The 25172-nt window shown below is 37.6% G+C and overlaps 1 protein-coding gene across 2 annotated transcripts in view; it reads left to right on the top strand.

The window, feature by feature from the left end:
- LNX2 (ligand of numb-protein X 2) overlaps positions 1-25172 on the top strand; it is a 95277-nt gene that overhangs the window by 55733 nt on the left and 14372 nt on the right. For both annotated transcript variants that reach the window (XM_023740942.1, XM_004386576.2), the window contains 4 exons: positions 5904-6151; positions 7455-7654; positions 15065-15433; positions 20007-20147. In XM_023740942.1, coding sequence (XP_023596710.1) covers positions 5904-6151; positions 7455-7654; positions 15065-15433; positions 20007-20147 — 958 coding nt within the window. The remainder of the gene's footprint in view (positions 1-5903; positions 6152-7454; positions 7655-15064; positions 15434-20006; positions 20148-25172) is intronic.

Below are 25172 nucleotides of genomic sequence, written 5' to 3'. Positions count from 1 at the left end.
CTTTATTCTATATAAGATGTATTACACTGATTTTCATATGTTGAACCAACTTTGTATTCCTGGGATAAAGCACACTTGGTTGTGGTGTATAGTCCTTTTTATATGTTACTGCATTTGGTTTGCTAATATTTTGTTGAGATTTTTTGCATCTATAGTCATAAGGGAGCCCTGGTGGCATAGTGGTTAAGAGCTCATCTGCTAACCAAAAGGTCGGAAGTTCGAATCCACCAGCCGCTCCTCGGAAACCCTAAGGGACAGTTCTACTCTGTCCTACAGGGTCGCTATGAGTTGGAATTGACTCAACAGCTATGGTTTTGTTTTGTTTTTTTAATACTCATAAGGGATTTTGGTCTGCAGTTTCCTTTTCTTGTGTCTTTGACTAGAATTGGTAATGGAGTAATGTTGTTGTTAGTTGTCGTTGAGTCAATTCCGACTCATGGTGACTTCATGTTTACAGAGTAGAGATGCTCTATAGGGTTTTCAAAGCTGTGACCTTTTGGAAGCAGATCTCCAGGCCTGTCTTCCGAGGCGCCTCTGCATGAGTTTGAACTGCCAGCCTTTCAGCTAGTAGTGAAGCACTTAACTGTTTGTGCTACCTAGGACTCCTATCAGTGTATATTTTATTCTGTTCTTTCCTATTTTTTTGAAGAATTTGTGAGGATTGCTGTGGATTCTCCTATAAACATTTGGTAGAATCTTATCAGTCAAGCCATCTGAGCTTCAGCCTTTCTTTGTGGGAAATTTTAAAAATACTAATTCAATCTCTTGTTATCGGTCTATTCAGATTTTCTTTTTCTTCTCAAGTCCATTTTGGTAGTTTGTGTCTTTCTAGGAATTTGTCCATTCGATTATCTAATTTGATGACATACAGTTGTTCATAGTATTCCTTTTTCCTTTATTTCTTTAAAGTCAGTAATAATGTGCATTTTTTTATTCCTGATTTTAGTAATTTGAATCTTCTTCTTGATCAGTCTAGCTAGAGTTTTGTCAATTTTGTTCATCTTTTCAAAGAAACAACTTGATTTTCTGTAATCTATTTCATTGATTTCTGCACTGGTCTTTATTATTTCTATCCCTCTGCTTGTTTTGGGTTTAGTTTGCTTTTTTTCCTTTTTTTCGCTAGTTTCTTATGGTGGAAGACTAGGTTCTTGATTTGAGATCTTTTTTTCTTAAACATAAACATTTACACATAAATTTCCCTGCATTGCTTTAGCTGCATTCCACAAGTTTTGTTATGTTGTGTTTTTACTTTTAATCATCTCAAAGTATTTCCTAATTTCCATTGTGATTTTTTTTTCATTGATTCATTTATTTGGGAGTATGTTGTTTAATTTCCACATATTTGTGAATATCCCCATTTTCCTTCTTTTGTTAATTTCTAATTTCACTCCTTTGCAGTTGGAGAACATACTTTTCATTATTTTAATCCTTTGTTTAAATTTATAGAGGCTTGTTTTATGTCCTAGCACATGATCTCTCCTGGAAAATGTTCCATGTGCACTTGAGAAGAATATATATTCCGCTGTTGTTGGGTGAGTGTTATATAGGTGTCTGTTAGGTCTAGTTGGTTTATAGTGTTGTCCAAGTCTTCTGTTTTCCTGTTGATCATGTGTCTAGTTCTGTTCTTTACTGAAAGTGGGGTCTTGAAGTCTCCAACTATAATTGTTGAATTACCCATTTCTCCTTGTAATTCTGTCCATTTTTACTTCACGTATTTTGGGGCTCTGTTGTTAGGTTGATACCTGTTTACAATTGTTATATCTTCTTAATAGATTGACCCTTTTATCGTTATAAAATGTTCTTGTCACTAGAAACAAATTTTCACTTTGTCTGTTTTGTTTGATATTAGTATAGCCACTCCAGCTTCAAACAGTTACTATTTGCATGATGTATTTTTTCCCATACTTGTATTTTCTACCTATGTATCTTTGAGTCTAAAGTTTGTTTCTACCTTTTGATGGGATTGTTTAGTCCGTTTACATTTAATGTGATTACTGATAAGGTAGGATTTACATATACCATTTCAGTTTTCTCTCATGTCTTTTTTGTTCCTCTGTTCTTCCATTTCTGCCTTTTTTGTGTGTGTGTTAATAAGTTATTTTCTAGTGTACTGCTTTAATTCCCTTGTCATTTATTTTAATATAATTTTTAAATTATTTTCTTATTGGTTGCCCTGCATATTGCGGTTAACATCTTATAATAATCTAGTTAGAAATAATTTAAATTTAATTTCAATAGTATACAAAAACTTTGCTTACATGTAACTATTTCCTCCTCCCTACTTTGTGCTGTTATTATTGTACAAATTACATCTTTATACACAATATCCCCATCAACACAGAATTATAATTATTGCTTTATGCAGGTGTCTTTTAAATCAGAGAGGAGAAAAAAGTTACAAGCAAATTATACTTTTATGCTGGCTTTATATTTACCTAAGGAGTCCCTGGGTGGTGCAGATGGTTAAGCACTTGGACTACAAGCTGCAGGGTTGGTGGTTCGAACTCACCCAGAGGTGCCTTGGAAGACAAGCCTGGTGATCTGCTTCCAGGAGGTCACAGTCTTGAAAACACCGTGGAGCAGTTCTATACTGCACGCACGGGATCTCCATGAGTCAGAATCAACTCTACTGCAGCTAATAACAACAGATTGCTGTAAGCCTTTGGCTGATTTCTAAGTTCAGAAATAGTTGGTTGTGATAATTTTCTGTTAGTCTTCTGTCATTCTGGCAGTGGTTTTGCCAGTCTTCTCATTGCTTTTATGAGGGAGAGGCTTTTTGGATGTCGTTAGTCTGCCATTTTTGCTGATAATCACTTGATCTGATTTTTACATATTTTAATCCATAGCTATTTTTGTCATATTGTTAGTTCTAGAATGCTAACATTCTTTGAGTTTCATTAAGTGCTTGGCATTGTGCTGACACTTACCATACATTATTTTATTTTACTTCTACTGCTAATGCCACCACTACCACTAATAATAATAACATAGTGTGTGTTCTGTTATACCATGTTTCCTGATGCGAATTAGCTGATGTACAATTGTTGTATAAAGGCGTGATGTCAGTATAGCATAAATCATATTAGTTCATATGGAATTGTTCTCCCATAAGGAGAGCCGGAAAAGCAAGAGTGGAATCATAACCCTCAGCAGGAAAGAACAGTCCCACAGCTTGGTTCTTGGCTGTTGCAAGAGCCCTTTGGTTTTATTTTAATAAAATTAAAGTCACACCTGCATCTGGGGATCTCTCCCAAGGGAGGTGCAGACCTCCGCCATTGGCAAGTTGCACTGCCTCCCGTTGTAATGGCTGTTCCACTTGCATTTATATTGTCGCAGCACATGCTTACCCAGGTCTAATTAAGATGTTGCATGAATTTCTATTCTGTTGTTTTTATTCGCTTTTAATATCCTGTATACTAGCCTCCTGGAGCCCTAGTGGCACAGTGGTTAAGCGTTACGGCTGCTAACTGAAAGGTCAACAGTTCAAATCTACCAGCCTCTCTTTGGAAACCCTGTGGGGCAGTTCTCCTCTATCCTGTAGGGTTGCTGTGAGTCAGAATCAACTCGACAGCAACAGGTTTGGTTTGGGTTGGGTATATTAGCTTCCTGAGTTACCTGCTTAAGTAATCCAAGTTATCTTCCCAGGTGCTAATTGTGGTTTGTGTTATTATTGTAAAATGCTCCATTTACAAAGATTAATAGATTTTTTGTTTTGATTTAGTTTTGAATGATGAATAGATTTGTTTGTTTGTTTTATGGTCTCACCTGGGTGGTGCAAGCTGTCTGTAATCGACTACTAACCTAAAGGTTGGTGGTTCCAACCCACCCAGTGGCTCCATGGAAGAAAGGCCTGGCAATCAGCTTCTGTAAAGTTTTCAGCCAAAAAAAAGGGAAAACCTGCAGTTGTTAGGCCTATAATTTTTAGTGTGCATATATCATGTGAACAGAAATACTGGTACTATAATCTGGGCTTTTGCCCTTATCACTGGAAACGTTCTTTCTCAGGTCACCGTAATCTCATTGCCAAATCACACCAACACTTTTTAGTCCTTATCTTTTGTGGCATATGCACCATTGGCCGTTTTTTCTTTGTTAAAACAAAGTCTGGTGGAGAAAATCTGAAGTCTTTCCCTGCTAGTCTCCTTCTGTCTCTAGTTCTATTTCAGTCTCCTCAGCTGATACATCTTCTTTAAATATGGGTGTTCCTGAGGGGTCTCTCTGTAGCACTCCTCCTCTAATGCTAGATAATTCTGCCCATATTTTTATGTGATGTCATTTCTAATATCTTTATTTAGTTCCTGTTAGTAATTTGCTGCCCCATTGAGAATTTAAGTATACCTGTTCTTTCACCTAACAGCTGTAGGTTTTCCTTTTTTATATTTGTTTTTATGTGTTTAGTTACTAGAAAGTAGTTATTATAATTCTTTAATTTGTGGGTTTGTTTGTTTTTTTTTAAGTTAATTTTTGTTCTCGGTTGCCTTTGAGTTGGCTCCAACTCATGGTGACCTTAAGTATAACAACAAAGCATTGCCCAGTCCTGTGCCGTCTTTATCATCGTTGATGTTTGGTTCCATTTTGTAGCTATTGTGTCAATCCATTTAATTGCTGACCCTCTACCAAACATGATGTCCTTTCCTAGCTCTTGATGACATGTCCAAAGTAAGCCAGCCAAAGTCTTGCCATCCTCACTGCTGAGGAGCATTCTTGTATATTTTCTAAGACTGCCTTGTTCATTCTTTTGGCAGTCCATGGTATATTCAGTATTCTTTGCCAACACCACAGTAAGAATGCTTCGATTCTTCTTCAGTCTTCCTTTTTTATTGTCCAGCTTTCACATGCATATGAGGCAATTGAAAAGATCATGGCTTGGGCCAGGAGCACCTTAGTCATCAAAGTTAGTAGCTAGGCTAATTCCCAGGTGTTAACATTCTGTTTGTATTTCCTCTTCGTTTCCTGTTCGTTCATTTCCTGCTGCTAGTCTGTTTTCTCTTAAAACTGGGCATTATTAGTCACTTTACCCAGTCAAGATATCTGATGGAAAGAACTGGCAGCTTGGCAGTATGTCTGACATCTGCTGTATGAAGCCTTTATTTAAATGCATCATTGGTCATGAGTTCAAAAGAGCATCTGTCTGCTCTTTTTGTTTGTTTAAATAAGTAAAAAAAAAAAAAGCAGGCAGGTTAACAGTTCTTATTTCTTAGTGCTTACGTAAGTGTCCCAAGTCCTTGTAATATAGTCTTCAAGTTACATAGCATATCTGTGATTCCACTATTTTAATCCTAATTTTACAGATGAGGCTGTGTTCATCACCTTTCATGTCTATCATAAAGTAAATTATTCGGGTCTGTGCCTTGTTGTAACTTGTGAATCTTCAGATATGTTACTACCCACTGATTAATTAATGTGTAACGTGGCAGTGAAGAATGTAGAGGCTTAGTGGGGCACTAAAGATCTAAGTCGTGAGGCAGGATTTGTTTTGGGGGAGGACTGCAGATTTCCATTCCTGTGGTGAAACCATCTAACTTGTAAAAAAGGACTGTGCAGTCAGAATCGAAGAATTCTTATAGTACAGAGACAACTATTGGAGTGTATGTATTCCATTGTATTAGTATATACCTAAATACAATTTTGTATTGAAGTATTCTTAGAGATGTATACCAAAGTATAGCTTGTGTCTATGCTTTTTGTTTTAAATGTATCTGCTGTGTGGAGTGGTAAGAACTTAGTCTGAGTAGAGATTAATTTCAGATTTATGTACTTCTTGTGGATACTTCCAGGTGCTTTTTTGCGGAGAAGTCATTGCCATTCTATTGTTGTTGTATAAGTGTTTAAGCTATTAAACTCTTTTTTTTTTCTTTGGTCCTTTCAAATCATCGGAAAGCCACCTGATGTTCTCTTTCTAGGTGTCCTGGAGCTTCTCATTGGAGAGTTGCCCTAGAGAAAAGGAAAACTAGTAAAACTCAGACAGAGATTGAGAATGAAAATGGACCCACCACACTAGACCCACCAGGTACTGTGTCACCAGAAGCCGACTGTCTGGGGACAGGAACAGTGCCAGCGGAGCAGAACCTGACACCTGTACCTCTCCCTGCCTGGCCCGAGGAGCCTGGCCTTGACAACCCCGCCTTCGAAGAGAGCACTGGAGCGGATAGTACGTGGACTTGACCTCCTGCTTAGATATCTGATCTGTTTCAAAAGCAGACGTTTTCAAGCTGGTTTCTTGCTTTCCCACCCTCCCAACATACACTTTTTATTTCTTATTAAAAAAAAAATGAACTTTTATTGAGGTATAATTTACATGCTACATAATCCAACCATTCTAAGTGTCCAATTGTATAACCATTTGCATTTTAGAAATGAAACATGGCTCCTCCCCCAGAAGAAGGTAGTCCTTCCCCATCCCTTTACTCTCGTAGTCCATGCACTTACTAGTCGTTAGTGTGGTTTTGTGTGTGTGCGTTCAGGCAGCTGTTTGCTTCTTGACATAAGAAATCAACAACGTCAAGAACAACAACAAAAGCAACAAAAATAGTGGCTCAAATTAATGCCCTTACTCTGTGCCAGGCACCGTGCGAAGCACTTTACTTCTGTTAACTGATTTAATGTGGTAGCAGCATAATCAAAGACATTCAATAACTTGCTCAAGCTCCTACAGCTAATAAATGGCTGGGTATATAGCTGCCTTTGATACCAGCCTCTACTCTAACCGTGTAACCCATTAGGAAATTGGTAGACAGTGTGCCGTCTTAAATCATGGTCATGTATCTCAGTAGTTGGTTGTTAAGTGTTTGCTTTTAAAATAATTTTCTTTTACAAATTCTAGTACAAATTTAAATGTCCCCTGCCATGGGTGTAACCCTTTTTTTATCTCCTAAGACTCAGTTTAAGCCCCACTTCTTAAGAGTTTTACGTGAGCACTCTCCCAACACCCATCATGTTTATATACCACAGAGTTAGTGTCGTATTTATACTGCCTGGCATTATTTCCAGTTGTTTCATGCCCTGACTTACTGTTAATATTTCTTAATCGGATCACTGTCTCCCCTGGTGATCTGATACATACCAAAAATACCAATTCCATTGCCGTGGAGTCGCTTAGGACTCATAGTGACCGTGTAGGGGTAGAACTACCCCATAGGGTTTTCACGGAGTGGCTGGTGGATTCGAACTGCCAACCTTTTGGTTAGCAGCCAAGCTTTTAACCACTGGGCCACCAGTACTCCAATCTGATACATGGTAGCTCTTCAGTGATTATTTACTGATCACTTTTGGAAGAGGAAATTTTTAGCTAATTTTAACATATTGGTTTTTTTGGTCATTCTGTTTTCTTATCTGGCAGTATTTCTTACTTTTTATCATCTATTAGCATGAGATGACTCATTTACCTGAGATAATCAAATATAAAACATTGTTTTTCTTCCATCTATTTTTCTCTCTCATTTTTAATTTGGCAGCCGCACAACAGCCGCTTAGTTTACCAGAAGGAGAAATTACCACAATTGAAATTCACCGGTCTAATCCTTATATTCAGTTAGGAATCAGCATCGTGGGTGGCAATGAAACGCCACTGATTAACATTGTTATCCAGGAAGTCTACCGGGATGGGATAATCGCCAGAGATGGAAGACTCCTTGCTGGAGACCAGATCCTTCAGGTACCAATTTTCATTATTCTGTTAATTTGTATCATTTTCTTCTTGTTCATAAATTTAAAACCGGTTGCTGTAGAGTTGACTCCGACTCATGGCAACCCCATTGTGTCAGAGTAGAACTGTGTTCATAGGGTTTTCATTGGCTGATTTTTTGGAAGTAGATTGCCTGGTCTTTCTTTTGAGGTATCTCTAGGTAGACTCCAGCTGCCAGCCTTTTGGTCCATAGCCAAGTGCTTAACCATTGTGCCATCAGGGCTCCTTCATATAAAGGTTAGCTTTGCTATTTTTGCAAACCCTGGTGCATAGTGGTTAAGAGCTATGGCTGCTAACCAAAAGGTCGGCAGTTTGAATCCTCCAGACGCTCCTTGGAAACTATGGGGCAGTTCTGCTCTGTCCTATAATGTCACTGTGAGTTGGAATCAACTCGACAATAACGAGTTTTTTTGTGTGTGTGTGCTATTTTTATATGCAAAACCGGTCAGAAATTATCTGTAGTTTTTCCGATTTCCCCATATACATGGAATGTATTTTTTTCTCCCTACCTTATTTTTCAGTCCCATGGTGCTCAGGCTCTTTGGGCTGACTAGCCTCTTTCCTGGCTTGGACTCCACAGTCTTCTATTTAGTGCTACCTTCACCCCTGCTGTAGTTCTCTTATCCCATTATTTTTATCCCAAGCCCAGTTTTCCCATCCGTGTATTACCTTTATAGTCTGATTTATCCTTCTCTACACAGCTAAGATTTAGAAAAGGCAGAACGTTGCAACACTAGTTACTTAAAATTGATACCATAGAATTTAAGGTGGAATTTAGAAGCCTTTTAGTCATCGCTTAACAACTCCCTAATGCACTCTCCTTAGCAAACATTCTAACTCTACATTTTTTAACTCCTTTATACTACTGTTACCTTCTTCCTTTTCAGAAGATGATCTCTAAGATGAAATAGGAATTCCCAATAAAGAACTAGCTTGAGACAAGATGGTATTTTATTAGAGGGCATAGTGAAATTGGGAGGATGGGGATGGTAAGAATTCTTAGTATGGGACTGGAATGTATGTGAAAACTGGCCTGGACGTTGAATCCTACAAGTATAGGTGATAGTTGAAGCTAAAGTAATAGATGAATTCAATTCTAGAGGGAGAGAAAAAATATTCATGAACAACCAAAAAAAGATACCTTCTAGAAACCCAAGCTCAAGAACTTTCCCCCCTTGATTTGGTTTTTCAGTCTTTACTGTGAGCTATTGATATTGACCCCGGCATTTCATTTCCTCTCCTACCTCTAATCTAAGCTTTCACTACTTCCTATCTAATTTAGTAGAATATCCCATCAAATATCCCTGTCTCCCAGCTCTTCTCCCTTAAGTCTGACATGATCACTGCCAGGTGAATGTATCTAACATTGCTTTCCTTGCAAAGATTTGACTGGAGTGTAAATCTAATGGTCAAGGTCTTTCATGGTCTTTTACCTAACCTGTCTTCTTAATCTTAACTCTTTCTTTTGGTTCAGGCGTGCCAGTTTGTTCATTTCTTCATCCAGTCATCAATTTATGCATCCACGAACATGTATTGAAGACTTAAAATGTTCTAGCCCCTGTCCTAGTGGCTAGGAGTAAAATTAAGAACAAAACACAGTCCTTGTCCTCATGGAATTTACAGTCTAGTGGAAGAGCCTGACATGCTTGTGCTCTTGCTTCCCTCCAAACAGCTTATTCCCACATTTCAGCCTGTCCACATTTTGTGCTCCAGTTTGTCCTTCATCGAACTTAAAGCTTTGTTTGGCTGTTCTAGCCATACTGTTCTCTCCTTACTTTAATTACTAATAGCATTTATTGCTTGCTTTTCTCTCCATCACTTGACACATAATTAGTTACAGCAAATTATTTAAATGTTTTACCTATGTACACACTATCTTTCCCTGGAGATTGCAGGGATCATGATACAGATTTCTCACAGAGCTGTGCATGTAATAAGTGCCCAGGGAATACTTGCTGAATCAATAAAAGAATGAATTTGGATATGACATCCTGTTAGGAAAAATCATCTCTTTTATTAAAATAAAACTTAGAACCCCTAGGGTTTTTAGCTCTTGAAAGGAACTCTCCAGATGGGGATGTTTGGCTTTACTTTCCACTCTCACTTCCACGCTGCCTCTCGCAGGTTATTATTCCCGCAGTAACGTTCAGGCTCAAAACCCTTCTTTTGATCGCCCTTAGCATGGCTGAGACAGACTGTACTTTCAAACAGTGTCATATTTTTTACTGAATACTAAGAAGAAATGGGAGACTGTGGAAAGCATTACCAATGCAGCTTATATGAAATCAGGATTCCAGTCTTACCATAGCTAGCTGTTTATACTGTATTCCAGTATCCACTAACTGAGATGTTAGTTGTCTTGCTGCGTGCAGCTGGCCCACCTTTGAGGACACCATACTTGTGTTCCTTACTCCCTAGCTCCTGACCTGAGTCTGCATGGAGGGAGTCTTACAACTGGTTGCCCAGGAGCATCCTCCCAGATGTCTTGACACCTTGGTGATCAGGACCGGGAGAGCCAGACTTCCACTTCTGCAGCCTACATGGTGTTCTCTCTTTCTTCCACTTCTGCTTGTTGATAGCTGTAATTGAAGTATACATTTATTTTTGTGTTTGTTCAGGTTTTGTTTATTAGTACATTTCATCATTAGGCTTTTTTACTCTTCTATTTTGGGGAATTGTTTAGTAACATAACTGAATCTTTATACCGCCAGTAAAATATAATAATTATTTGAAATTATTAACTATTTTTGGGAACTAACCTAAAGCTATAAAATCTACATTTTAGAAATGCCAGTAAATATTATTTATACATATGTAGTGTTAATAACTCTAGTAACAGCAATCTTAAATCCAGTTTAATGATTCAAATTGAAGAAAAGTATGAACAGATAACCTGGTTAATGAGTTTACGACAGGATTTTCCTGTTGTAGGCCCTGACGTAGGTTGGCCTTTAACTGGTAGGGTGTATCCAATAAGTACAGACACATCCCTCGCCCACATGTGGAGAAGTATTTGTAGTCATTCAAAAGTAAATACTTGCAATGAGCTTATGTTAATGGGGGAAGAACAACTCAGAAAAAGAGGTTGAGAATGGTTGCATAACTTGAAGAATGTCATCAGTGTCACTGAATTGTAGGTGTAGAAACTGTTGAGTTGGTGTATGCTATGCTGTGTATATTGTTAACAATAACAAAATAAAATAAATTATACTTAAAAAGTAGATATTTGGAAAGAAGTCAAGTAGAAACTTGCTATTTTTTGCTACCTTGTTGCCTCCAACTTTGTATAAGCTGGATAAATGATAGATAAAATGACTCAATTTGAAGATACCCTGGGAGGCATTAAAATAGTTCATTTGCAGACCAAAGAGCTAGCCCATGGTTTTGTATTAGCAAACCATATGCAATAACACTGTGTGGCTTTGATTTTCCCACATTAAAAAAAAAAAAAGTTTTTCTATTTAATAGTCTCTTACAAAAGGAGAACCCTATGGCCTCATGGCCTTTTGTTGTTCTTCAGAGATTCATACACAGCCTTTTGAGCAGTTTTGAAAAAAAATATTTTTTCTCCCACACAAAAATTTATACATACATTGTTATGTGACCCTAATTGCTCTCCCCTTACTGTGACAGCACACTCCTCCTTTCCACCCCTGATTCCTGATTCCCCCGTCCGTTCAACCAGCTTCTAACCCTCTCTGCCTTCCCATCTCACCTCTGGACAGAAGTGGCCTGTTTATTCTTTTGTATCTACTTGAGCCAAGAGGCACACTCCTCACGAGTATCGCTTTATGTCCCACAGTCCAGTCCAATCCCTGTCTGAAGAGTCGGCCTTGGAAGTTGTTTTAGTTCTGGGCTGATAGAGAATCCAGGGGCCATGCTTTCTGGAGTTCCTCCAGTCTCAGTCAGACCATTAAGTCTGGTCTTCTTACTAGAATTTGAGTTCTGCACCCCACCTTTTTCCTGCTCCATCCAGGACCCTCTGTTGTGTTCCCTGTCAGGGTGGTCATTGGTGGTAGCCAGGTACCGTCCAGTTCTGCTGATCTCAGGCTGATGAAGTCTCTGGTTTATGTGGCGTTTTCTGCCTCTTGGGCTATTACTTTCCTTGTGTCTTTGGTGTTCTTCATTCTCCTTTACTCCAAGTGGTTGGGACCAATTGATGCATTTTAGATGGCTGCTTGCAAGCTTTTTTTTTTTTTTTTTTTTTGTAATTATCCTTCAGGTGAAGGCTTACAGAACAAATAGTTTCTCATGAAACAGTAGTACACATATTGTTTTATGACACTGGTTAACAACCCCACAACAGTCAACCCTTTCCCTTCTCGACGTTTTTTTTTTGGTGAAAATATACATAGCCAAAGATATACCATTTCAAAAATTTCTACATGCACAGTTCAGTGACATCAACTACGCTCTTCCAATTGTGCTGCTATTCTCACTTTAGGTGAAGGCTTACAGAACAGAATAGTTTCTCGTTTAACAGTTAGTACACGTGTTGCCCTATGATAATGGTTAACAACCTCACAACACATCAACACTATCCTTACTCAACCTTGGGTTCCCTATCACCAGCTTTCCTGTCCCCTTCTGCCTTCTGGCCCTTGTCCCTGAACTGCTGTACCTCATTAGTCCCATTTGGTTTTATGGGGCTGTCCACTCCCCGGCTGAACGGTGAACCTCGGAAATGACTTCACCACTGAGCTAAAAGGGTGTCTGGGGTCCATACTCTCAGGGTTCTGGCTGTACTGGACTCAGTCTGGTGGAGGCCTTGGTGGCTGTGGTCCATTAGTCCTTTGGATTGATCTTTTCCTTGTATCCTGTTCTCTTCATTCTCCCCTGCTCCTGAAGGGATGAGACCAGTGGAGTATCTTAGATGGCTGCTCACAGGCTTTTAAGACCCCAGATGCTACTCACCAAAGTAGAATGTAGAATGTTGGCTTTATAAACTGTGTTATGCCGATTGAGCTACATGTTCCCCGAGACTGCTTGCAAGCTTTTAAGACCCCAGATGCCACTCACCAAAGTAGGATGCAGAACAGAAAAAATACATAGTTTTGACAAAAATGTAAATATATCAGTGCCATTATTAAGAATAGATATTTTCAGTTTGATCAGTGTCACCAATCATTTAGGCATTTTCAGTGTTTAAGGGAAATAATTGCAGCCATGTGTTGATTGCATTGGCCAAAAAACACATTTAGCCAAACGTGTGATAGAGTTTACATGCTAGTGCTATTTTCATGAAATTTAGAAACAATATTCTCTTTGATCTCTGCTTTATTCACATTTCACTAGCAACCATGCATTCATGGAAGAAAAATCTTTTTCCAACTGTAGGATATTCCCCAGCCTACTTTACAAAGATATTATGAGGCTATGTGCCTGTATGTGGCTGAAAAAGATAGCTGGACTTCAACCGGATGTTTAGTAAGGTCATTTATGTTGTGTCTGAACATAAAATGGAAAAATGTGAACCTAGAGATAGGTAACTTTATAGCTGAATAACCAATTAAACACTTTCTACATGTACAATTCAGTGGCATTGATTACATTCTTCAAGTTGTGCAACCTTTCTCACTCTCCTTTTCCAGATTCTTTTTCCCCCTTTAGCATAAACTCACTGCCCCTGCAGCTTCCTATCTAACTTTTCAAGTTGTTGTTTTCAGTTTGATCCCATATAGATAGTTCTTTAAAAGAACACAATGTTCAAAGCAGATAGTCTTTACTAATGAAGCTAAACTATCATTTAACTCAGAGAGGAGTTCAGGGGATTTTTTTGGTTTAAGGAAGGTTTAAAGTTTAAAAACTATCTCAGGGCAATAGTTTCAGGGGTTCATCCAGCCTCGGTGGCTCCAGAAAGTCTGGATTCCATGAGCATTTGAAATTTTGTTCTGTATTTTTTTCCCCTTTTGATCAAGATTCTGCCACAGAATCTTTCATCAAAATGTCCAGTAATGGTAGCTGGTTCATTCAACATTTTTGTCAGGGACTTGGATGGTTACCAAATTCCTGGATGTCACAAACTTGGAAGAACAGCAAATTTATGTGGGACATCTATGAATTTGATAATGAAATTTTAAAAGATGTCAACAGGCCAAAATCAACAAAATTCAAGTTGATAGGATTCAAAACTGTCAACCCTAGACAAAGGATGGAGGAGGCCTTGCTTAGCATGGACTCATATGAAAAAGATTTAAAGTGATCACAAACCCTAACCCAGAGCTTGTCCCATAACAGATGTTCAGTGAATATTAGTCTCTCAGATTAAGAGGGGAACTCTAATTGTGGTAAATGCTAAGAGTGTTGCTGATCTGTTCCTGTGACGAATTGAAGCCGAGCATATTTTCTGAAGAGCCCTGGTGGTGCAGTGGTTAAGAGCTACGGCTGCTAACCAAAAGGTTGACAGGTCGAATCCACCAGCCGCACCTTGGAAATCTATGGGGCAGTTCTACTCTGTCCTATAGGGTCGCTATGAATTGGAATCAACTTGATGGAAGCGGGTTATATTTCTGAAGGATGTTACGTATCCAAGGATTGGTTACTGTGCTAATTTCAAGGTTACAAAGTTTCATGAATAAACCTTATGTGAATATTGAATTATGCTTAATGTATTTTATATATCATACTTCTGTGTTAAAAGAAACTGAGTGAAATTATGATTATCTGCTTTTCTTTCAAATCACTCATCTAAAATATGGTTGTGTACCTGGAATATGCTCTTTTCTTAAAATTCAGTATTTTCTCTAGATTAAGTGTATTTTGTTTGAAAAGTAAATTTGTATCCACCAGAACTTCAATTTCTGTTCCACTAGAACTTGTTGTATGCCGTCGAGTCGATTCCAACGCATAGTGACCATATAGGACAGAGTAGAACTGCCCCATAGAGTTTCCAAGGAGCGGCTGGTGGGTTCAAACTGCAACCTTTTGGTTAACAGCCTGAGCTGTTAACCACTTTGCTACCAGGGCTCCCCACTAGAACTAGTATTTCATTAGCACTTGCCGTATGCCACTGTTAATCTGCTTATTCTCATACCGATCCTATGAAGTAAATAGTAAACACATCTTACAGATGAGGAAACACCCTCAAACAAGTTGTATAATTTGCAACATCACTTACTCAGTAAGTGGCACAACCAAGGACTCTTAACTCAAGACTATCATTAAAGTCTTTGATCTTAGTCACTATTCTCTACTTGATACTAGTCATTGTAAATTAATTTTAGAACTCTGTATTTTAAAATGTCTTTAGAGCAATTTCTTTGTAAGTAATGATTTTATGGCATCTTCACAGTGTTAGTTTCCTTTGGGAATGTATGGAAACATTTCTCAAAGTTGGGAAAATATAAGATTGTCATGCTTTGGTCCTCCTTCTTTTCCTAGGTCAACAGCTATGATATTAGCAATGTGTCCCATAACTACGCTAGAGCTGTGCTTTCCCAGCCCTGCAGCACCCTGCACCTCACTGTGCTTAGAGAGAGGCGCTTTGGCAGCCGTGCCTCTGGCCATTCAGATAATAACTCCCCACGAGAAGAGATTTTCCACGTGGTTCTTCATAAGCGGGACTCTAATGAACAGCTTGGCATTAAATTAGTGCGAAGAACAGATGAGCCGGGTGTGTTTATCCTTGACCTGCTGGAAGGGGGGTTGGCTGCACAGGACGGACGGCTGAACAGCAATGACAGGGTGCTCGCCATCAATGGACACGACCTGAAGCATGGAACACCTGAGCTTGCTGCCCAGATTATACAGGTAAACGCCTTTTGACATATGTTCAAGGTTGTTGTTGCAGTCGGGTGCCACTGAGCCGATTCACTCCTGGTGACTCCATGTGACAGAGTAGAACTGCCCCATGGGTTTTCTAGGCTGTAATCTTTACAGGAGCAGATTGCCAGGTCTTTCTCCCGAAGAGCTGCTAGGTGGGTCTGAGCCACCAACCTTCCGGTTAGCAGCTGAGCACTTAACCATTGCACCACCAGGAGTCATTTGTGTTCAAGGTACTTAGCCTTAATTATTATATATTAGTATTTGTTTTTATTAACAAATAGCATAAAAACTCAGGGATATTTGATATTTTGTTAGAAAATCATGCATAGCTACCTAAATTCTTCAAAATCCACAATAGTATTATTGTAAAGACAGGATGTAAAAAGTGCATATCCATGAACTTTTAAGCTGGCTACCTGTAGAATATAGGATCTATAATTTCATGTTCATTTCTCATTTGATCTCTAGGCTCCACATAATAAACCAGACCTAACAGATGGTGGTGTCCACATTTAACAAGGGAGGAAAGTGAGGCTTTAAGGAATTGTGACTTGCCTGGTCTCTTAACTCCCTTTCGCCCTACAGGAACCGTAAGAGTAGTGGGGGAAGCATTTTTTATTAAGAATAATTATCTCTCTAGTGCTTTGTTTTATTTTTTAAGGAATTCAAAGCATCTCAAACACATTGTACTGTCCTCACAGTATCCCTGTGCAGTAGGCAAGGATAGACATTATTAAAGGGAAAACATGTTTTCAGTCAGAGACAGATAAGTAGAAAATCATTCTCAGAAGATCTGCAGGTTCTGCAGCGTGCCAGGACATTTAATGATAGGGGCATCTCTGCAGACACAAGGGTGAAACAAAACTGTGTATCTTAAGGGAGGTTTATAGTATACGATACTGCACAGACTCAAATAATGTAATGAAAATTTAACACTATAAGAAGACCTGGGTTTTCTTATGATCCAACTCACTTATTTCCCTTCCCTGGTTTTACTTGGTTCAGTTTGGTCTTAAGAAAGCATACGCACACACGTTGTTGTTGTTGTTAGGTGCCATTGAATCAGTTCCGACTCATAGTGACCCCACATACAACAAAACAAAACACTGCCGGGTCCTGTGCCATCCTCACGGTCATTGCTGTTTGAGCCCATTGTTACAGCCACTGTGTCAGTCTGTTTCGTTGAGGGTCTTCCTCTTTTTTGTTGACCCTCTGCTTTACCAAGCATGATGTCCTTCTCCAAGGACTGGTCCCTCCTGATAACATGTCCAAAGTACGTGAGACAAAGTCTCACCATCCTTGCTTCTAAGGAGCATTCTGGCTGTATGTCTTCCAAGACAGATTTGTTCATTCTTCTGGCAGTCCATGGTATATTCAGTATTCTTCAGAACACCGAAATTCAAAGGCATCAATTCTTCAGTCTTACTGCTTGTCCACTTTTCAAAACACACATATCCATATTATATTGAGAGGAGATTCAGGTACTGGTGTCATATCATGGACTTAAGGTTTAAAGAAATCAGATGCCTTAAAATTGCCTCAAATCAAAGGCAGCATTAGGGCCTGTACCTCTGAATATCAGCCAGCTACTGTGTCTGCTGAAAGCGAGTTCATCTTGTAAGAGTGGAGGTTGGTGGGATGAGGAGGCAAAAAAAAAAAAAGAGAAGAAGAAAGCTAATGTAATTGTGGTGTTTGAGGAAACATTGGAGAATTGAGGAACTTCATGCAGCGAGGCGTCAGTAAGGAAGAAAGAAACAGATTGAGTACACATATTTCAGCCAATGTGTGAATACAATCCCTAAATTGATGGTTCTCACTAAATTTCCAAACAAAATGTGGAAAATAGGGATACACAGGTAGAAAATATATTTAAAAATTTCCATGACAACAGATGGTGTTTGAATTTTTATAGTTCCATCATACTTTGCACTATAATTTTTTCTCAAGTATGGAAAACTGAAGTTGCCCATGGAAAACTGAAGGTGCCCAATTTAAGTTTCTTTTTGAAGAAAATTGAAAGTCTTATTGTTTTGGGGTTATAAAAAATAGCATATAGTCCATGTTTAAAAAGGTTAATAAAGAAAAAAATACAGAAAATAAAGAAGTTAAAATCACATGCAATCTCATCACGCCAAGATATCAACATTAATGTTTTGGTGACCATCATTCCAAACATTTTTTACATATATATTCACAGATAAATAAGAGCATATTTACACAAATTCTTACACATGCAGTCATAAATGCTGAGTGTGTAATTTTTTCTTTATGTCAACAATATGTTGTAGACATCTTACAACAAAAATAGACTCACATCTAATAGCTGTATAGTAGACATGTATGATAATGTAGTTATTCATTTTCCTATTGACAAACTTTCATGTTTTTTCCCCCAAGTTTAAGACATTTTGTTAAGCTTCCCTCCAGAAAGATTATACCAATTTATACTCTGAGCAACACGGCATGCCACTCACTTAGGAATACAGGTATTGTCATTTGAACATCCTGCATTTTTAAAAATCTTGACTTTAACAAAACACTCTGTGCTGTGTTTGAAACCCTGAAATATTAGATGTTCAGTGTGTTTAAAGTTAGCTTGAACCTAAATATGGGTCCATCATTTAAATTCTAAATGCCCACTTTAATCACAGTCACAGAAATTTGTCTTTCAAGCTGTCTGGAAGATCAGAATTTGCTCCTGTTAATACATTTGCATAAGCAGGAGTTTTCCCCAGAAAGCTTGAATGCTGGTTTTGGAATATTTGGTGGTTATGGGGTATTAAGCATAAATGAAAATGATTTTGTGTATTGAAATAAAGTCACAGAGGGAACTTCTCACTGTACCATCTATTAATCCGAAGCTTCAGGATTTTGAATATCAGAAGTCTAAACAGTCTACCTTGGTATTTACGCTGTACATCAAGTCCCTGGACTCTGTGCTTTGGAGTCTGACTGCATGTTGTATTGTTACGCCTTCAGTTATTTTGAAGAACTTGTCTAAAACTGTTTAGTTTAATAAGATGCTTGAATAAGCACCAAAAGCATCCGCTGAAGTCTTCTTAAAACCAAACAGTAGTTTAGCTTAACTAGTAAAGAATATCTGCCCTGAGCATTGTGCTCTTTTAACAACTCTATATGGGATCAAATTGACAACAGCAACTGGAAGGATTAGATAGGAACCTTAGGGGGCAGTGAGTCTATGTTAATGGGAGAGGAACAACTCAACTTGAAGAATGTAATCAGTGTCGCTGAATTGTACACGTAGTAACGGTTGAACTGGTGTATGTTTTGCGGTGTATAGTCTCAACAACAACAAAATAAATATTTTGAAAGAGAGGAAAGAGAAGATGTTTGAATAAGCAAATGATTTTTAATAGAGTATTAAAATTGCTTATCACTGAAAATAGAGTGATTTCTTAACATTATTGACTACCTCCTTGAAAGCAGGCTATTATGTTTTCCCACAGGAATAACAAATTGGGAATAGTGGTTATGATCAAGAGTCAACACCAAGTAAATCAGGCCTGTATTTTAGAAGCAAATATAAAATAGCTTTTAATATAATAGATGTAAATCTTTGTTTTAAATATGATAGAATGGCTCTCCAAATTTAAGTAGTCATGAACCTCTAAAATAATTTATTGTTTAACACTTAAGGGCATGTATGTGTGTGTGTAAAAATACTAATCTTGTTATACAGAATTTCTGTGATCATTCTTTTCCAGAGATTTGAGCTAATGCCCTATTTTTTATTCACGCCTGTAGCAGCCAGAAACACAGTTGTATGTAGTTTCATTGATAATTACAGGTAGTCTCTGACTTACAACGTATTCAGATTACAACAAACCGCACTTACGACTGCCTTTTTTTTTGGTACATCTTATTGTTGGTAATACGTACTGCATACAGTGTTGCAGCACGTAATTTGCTGATGTTATCATTCTCAGATGTTCACTTGCTGACAAATAAAGGTTAGATTTATAAAGATACTGATAATAAAAGGCAATAATAATGAAAACTTAAAAAGAAGGTATTAAACTTACGTTAGAACCTGCTTAATGACAGAGTCGTCGGAACGGAAACCCATCATAAGTTGGCGACTACCTGTACTTCCAAAGTAGCCACCACAGAATTTATTTCAAACCATACAATGGATTTTAATCAAGTTTGAATCAGTTCTTCCTTTTAGCTTCTTTCCTTTGTTTTCCTTCACAATACCAAGGCCAATCTTGAAGGGATGAAGCATTAAAAGAAAAGTTACTTTTCCAGAAATCATGGGGAGGTGAGATGACGAGCAGTTTGACTGCTTTGCCTTGGTTACTTTGGAGGGAAGGGGTCATATTCAAGAGCTGTGTGTGTGTTGTTCCAGCCTCTGAAGCTTTAAAACATTAGCTAACAAAGCTAGCTACCTTCCTGCTACCACTAGATGCTCATAGTCACTGCCCGGGACAGACCTGGTACTGTGGCCCAGAAGTGTACTGGCAATCACTCTGCCTATAGTTTCTTAAAAGACACACATCACTAACGACTGGTGGTGATGTGTGTGTATTTTCTCCAGGCTAGTGGAGAGAGGGTGAATTTAACCATTGCCAGGACCGGGAAACCGCCACCTGGTAGCGCTAACCGAGAAGCAGGAACTCCGAGCGGCAACCAGCACCACTCTCAGCAGCTGTGTCACACCAGACCCAGCTCCCATAAGGTGAGGAATCGTTTTGTTTTCAATTTCTGCTATCCTCAAAAGATCATTGTTACATGTTGATAAGATTTAAATGAAGGTTGTTACTCTGTTAAAGACGTGAAGCTAGGTGTTTTGGGATATAAAATATATGTGACTGTGTCTCAGCCACTGGAGATCATTTCTTGATGGGGAAGCTTCCTCTTCAAATGATTGATGAGAAGTGTGTGATCTTCCAGAAAAATCTTAGTTTGGTCCTGCTTGGAAGTGGGGTTTATCTTGAGTAACTAATTTAAATATAACAGTTGGTTATATGATCAAGAAGCATAATGAAGCTATGATCCATAAGTCTATACTTAACAGCTAGGCAGATTGCCCACAACAACAGGATTAGATATATGAATATTAAATATGGATCATAAAATTTGACAGGTCTATAGCATAGTTCTTTTTTATATTATAGCTTACGGGAAGACAACCCTAAATGATCTTTACTGCTTCTTCAGAATCAGTATTTAACTGGTTTTATAACACGTTTCAAGTTCATTTATCTGTGCTGAGAATGTCGTCAGTGCTCTCTCTCTCTCTTTAGTTCCAGAAATCAAAAAAGAGTGTATTTTACTGCATTCTTGATACGATTTTCTTCCTTTGATCCTTCATTTGAACTCAACTTCTAGTAAGCCATGAAGCACACAGAATTTAAGAAAAGGTGATGTTTACCCAATTATGTGAAAACAAGCTAAATATGAGTTTCCAAAGTCATTCTCCTTAAGTAAAATTAAATTTATTTATTAAACAAAAGCTTATTTATTGATCTGCTTAAAACCGTAAGAGTGAAACTATTCTATATGATACTCTAATGGTGGGTATGTGACATTATGCATTTGTCAAAACACATAGGACTGTACAACACAGAGAGTGAACCCTGCTGTAGACTATAGAGTTTAGTTAATAGTGATGCATTAATATTGGTTCATCAGTTGTAACAAATGTACCATAGGAATATAAGATGTTAATAATAGAACTTTCTGCACTTTCTGTGCAATTTCTCTGTAAACCTAAAACTGCTCTAAAAAATAAAGTCTATTAAAAACACATGCAATTAAAAATATTCAGAACTCTTAAGAAGCAAATGCTTTGATGAGAGGTATTCTTGGAGCATGTTATACAAGCTAGGTATGCATTTAAAAAAAAGATGATTCCTATGTGCTAAAGTGGCTTTATAATGTAGGTAAATTGAGAGAGTGATTACCTTTGGAATCTTTCACTGGTACCCTCAGAAAGCATAGCTTACAGGCACAGTGGTTTTGGTCTATCAGGTTTATCTAGTTTTCTGAGCTTAAGTACAGACCTGTCACTGGTATTTGGTTTAGTTAATACTTAAAAGAAATTATAACTACTGGCTTTGTTCACATTTCTGAACAAAAACCTAAATGTATGAAGGAAACCTATAATTTTGCCATCGTAATGATAACTACGAAAAAGGAGTTATTGTTTTGAATAGGAGGTTTTCATATAGCTGTTCCTTGCTTTACAAATTATATATATTTCAAAAGAATTGTAATATTAAGGCAGAAGTTGGTGTATGGAATCTTTTTTAACTCATTGAATTCTACCATAATTTGAGATACGGGTGTTTATGGCAACATTATATTTTAAGACAATTGTAAAAACTGTACATAATCACTCCAACATTCATATAGAGAACTCTGCTTGTTTTATTTGTTTGCTTTGGGTATATGTATTTTTTTCTCATGATTCTGCTGATTCTTCTCTTCAATTTTATGTGACATGTATTAAATAGCAGTGCTAAATTTATTCTCTTTTTAGGTATTCTGCAAGCCTGGTTGGTTAGAACAATCACAGTGAATGAACTTTTAAATGTTAATTTAGCTAGTCATTATTAGTATACTGCATTCGTTATGCCAAAACCTGATTTAGAACAATAAAGGTTTTGTCAAGGTCTCCTAGGGAAAGCACATACTCACACATGCCCACCAAAACAGCCTGTTCACACAACTAAGATAACTGTCGAAAATTAAAGTATGCAGTAGTCTACTGCTAAGCCTCTGAGTGGCTGCTTGGATAAACATTTATAGGGTGCTAAACCTTTAGAAGGCCCTTTGAAGCATACTGAGTATAATCTTTGAAGATTGGTTTGGTTCCTAAGAAAAAAAAGCATACAGCTCAGGCATCTAGAGTGAAACAACCACCCTTAACTGATTAAATTCCGGATGGCTGAAACCGCTTAAGTAAATATACCCAAGGCAGAGTTTACCTTAGTGGTCTTGATAATAAAGTAGTTTTTGCCCAGTTTTGAAGGATACCAACATCGATTTCATACCTTTAGATAATTAAGATGTTTACAGGTTTTGTACTAGGTGATAATATTTTCCAGGAAAACTATGCTGTTATTACAAGTAGTTCCCTTGATAAAATTTCAAGAGTACGTAGATTCTGGGTCCAGAGAAGGACAGATGAGTCCAGATTCCAGAGCCTTGCTTTAGAGATTTGGTAGATACTGCTCTTAACAGTTAAGTTCATGTCATATCTTTAAAAAAATGCTGTTAAAGGAAATGTTATAATTCTATAAATATGATTCCTATATTTCTATTGTTTGATAATATTAATTATTCTATCTACAACATCCTCATATGGTTGCTAAGTATTAGAAAACATTTGAGACATTATCTTCTGCTGTTACACTTAGTGGGATAGTACCTGCATATGTGCATATATATAATATGTATCCATAATACATTACGCTATATGTACATATACAAAATATATATTTCTACTAATATACTATATATATATATGTACTTCTAATTTGCATAAAAAGTAGTATAGAATTGTATCGAGATGTTCTTTACTCACAAATGCATTAGATAAAACATCTGAACCAGATATATTCTCACCACACACTTGGTTCTTATAACATGAAGGGAAATATGCCCTTTCTCATCCCAGCAGTATTTGGTGGTAGTTCATTTCTTTCAAATAACAAAAAAAATTTAATAGTACTTCTTGTAAAATTGCACAAGTGGGTCCTGATGTGAGCAACCTAGGACTAAAATAATTATCTTTTCTGTCAGTTTTAAAATTTAGCAGATTTCATCTCAAGTACATGTGTAATTAAAAAAGGAACCCTGATGGTACAGTGATTGAGCTCTGGCTGCTAACTGAAAGGTTGGCAGTTTGAACCCACCATTTGCTTTGTGGGAGAAAGATGTGGCAGTCTGCTTCCATAAAGATTACAGCTTTGGAAACCCTATGGGGCCGTTCTGCTCTGTCCTGCAGGATCACTATGAGTTGGAATCGACTTGAGAGCAATAAGTTTATATGTAATTAACATCTATGCAACTATATTCCAAATAATAGATAGAACATCTAAAACAAAGTGATCTTTTCTTGTTTCAATTAAACTATGTCAGAAATAATTTAGAATGTTGGAGAGAGTCTGAACACATTCCTCTCGAGAGTGGGAACCAGACAAGGATGCCCTTTATCCCCATTCTTATTCCATGCTGTGCTGGACGTCCTAGCCAGAGCAATAAGGCAAAAAAAAAAAAATCCAGATTGGTAGAGAAGAAGTAGAAGTATCCCTGTGTGCAGATGATATGATCTTATACACAGAAAACCCCAAAGATCCATAAGAAAACTACTGGAACTAATAGAAGATTTCAGAAAAGTAGCAGGATACAAGATAAACATGCAAAAATCAGTTGAATTCTTCTACACCAACAAAGAGAACTTTGAAAAAGGAAATCACCAAATCAATACCATTTACAATAGCCCCAAAGAAGATAAAATACTTAGGAATAAACCTAACGAGTCATAAAAGACCTATACAAAGAAAACTACAAGACACTACTGCAAAAAAAACAAGAGAGCTACATAAGTGGAAAAACATACTATGCTCATGGATAGGAAGACTCAACATTGGGAAAATGTCAGTTCTACCCAAAGCAATCTACAGATACAATGCAATCCCAATCCAAATTCCAATGACATTTTTTAACAAGACGGAGAAACAAATCACCAACTTCATATGGAAAGGGAAGAGGCATCAGATTAGTAAAAGTGTTACTGACGAAGAAGAACAAACTGGAAGGCCCCACACTACCTAATTTTAGAACCTATTATACCACCATGGTAGTCAAAACAGCCTGCTGCTGGTACAATAACAGATACATAGACCAGTGGAACAGAATTGAAAACCCTTAAGTTCAGCCACCTGTGAGCAGCTGATATTTGACAAAGGCTGAAACTCCGTTAAATGGGGAAAAGACAGTTTCTTTAACAAATGGTGCTGGCATAACTGGATATCCATCTTCAAAAAAATGAGACAAGACCCATACTTCACACCATGTACAAAAACTAACTCAAAATGGATCAAAGACCTAAATATAAAATCTAAAACAATGAAGATAATGGAAGAAAAAATAGTGACAATGCTAGGAGTCCTGATACATGCCATAAACAAAATAAACCATAACTAGCAATGCACAAACACCAGAAGAGAAACTAGATAAATGGGAGCTGCTGAACATCAAGTACTTATGCTCATCAAAAGACTTCACCAAAAGAGTAAAAAGAGAACCTACAGACTGGGAAAAAAATTTTGGCTAGAACGTATCCAACAAGGGTCTAATCTCTAAGATCTACAAAATACTGCAACACCTCAACAACAAAAAGACAAATAACCCAATTTAAAAATGGGCAAAGGATATGAACAGACACTTCACCAAAGAAGACATTTAGGTGGCTAACAGATGCATGAGGAAATGTTCACTATCATTAGCCATAAGAGAAATGCAAGTGAAAACCACTACGAGATACCATCTCACCCCAGCAAGGCTGACACTAATCCAAAAAACACGAAATAATAAATGTTGGAGAGGTTGTGGAGAGACTGGAACTTTTATGCACTGTTGGTGGGAATGTAAAATGGTATAACTACTTTGGAAATCGATTTGGCACTTGCTTAAAAAGCTAGAAACACAAGTTCCATACAGTCCAGCAATCCCCCTCCTTGGAATATATCCT

This window comes from Trichechus manatus, unplaced genomic scaffold (assembly GCF_000243295.1).
Source record: "Trichechus manatus latirostris isolate Lorelei unplaced genomic scaffold, TriManLat1.0 scaffold00168, whole genome shotgun sequence".
NCBI lineage: Eukaryota > Metazoa > Chordata > Mammalia > Sirenia > Trichechidae > Trichechus > Trichechus manatus.
This window is presented reverse-complemented; position numbering and strand designations above follow the sequence as displayed.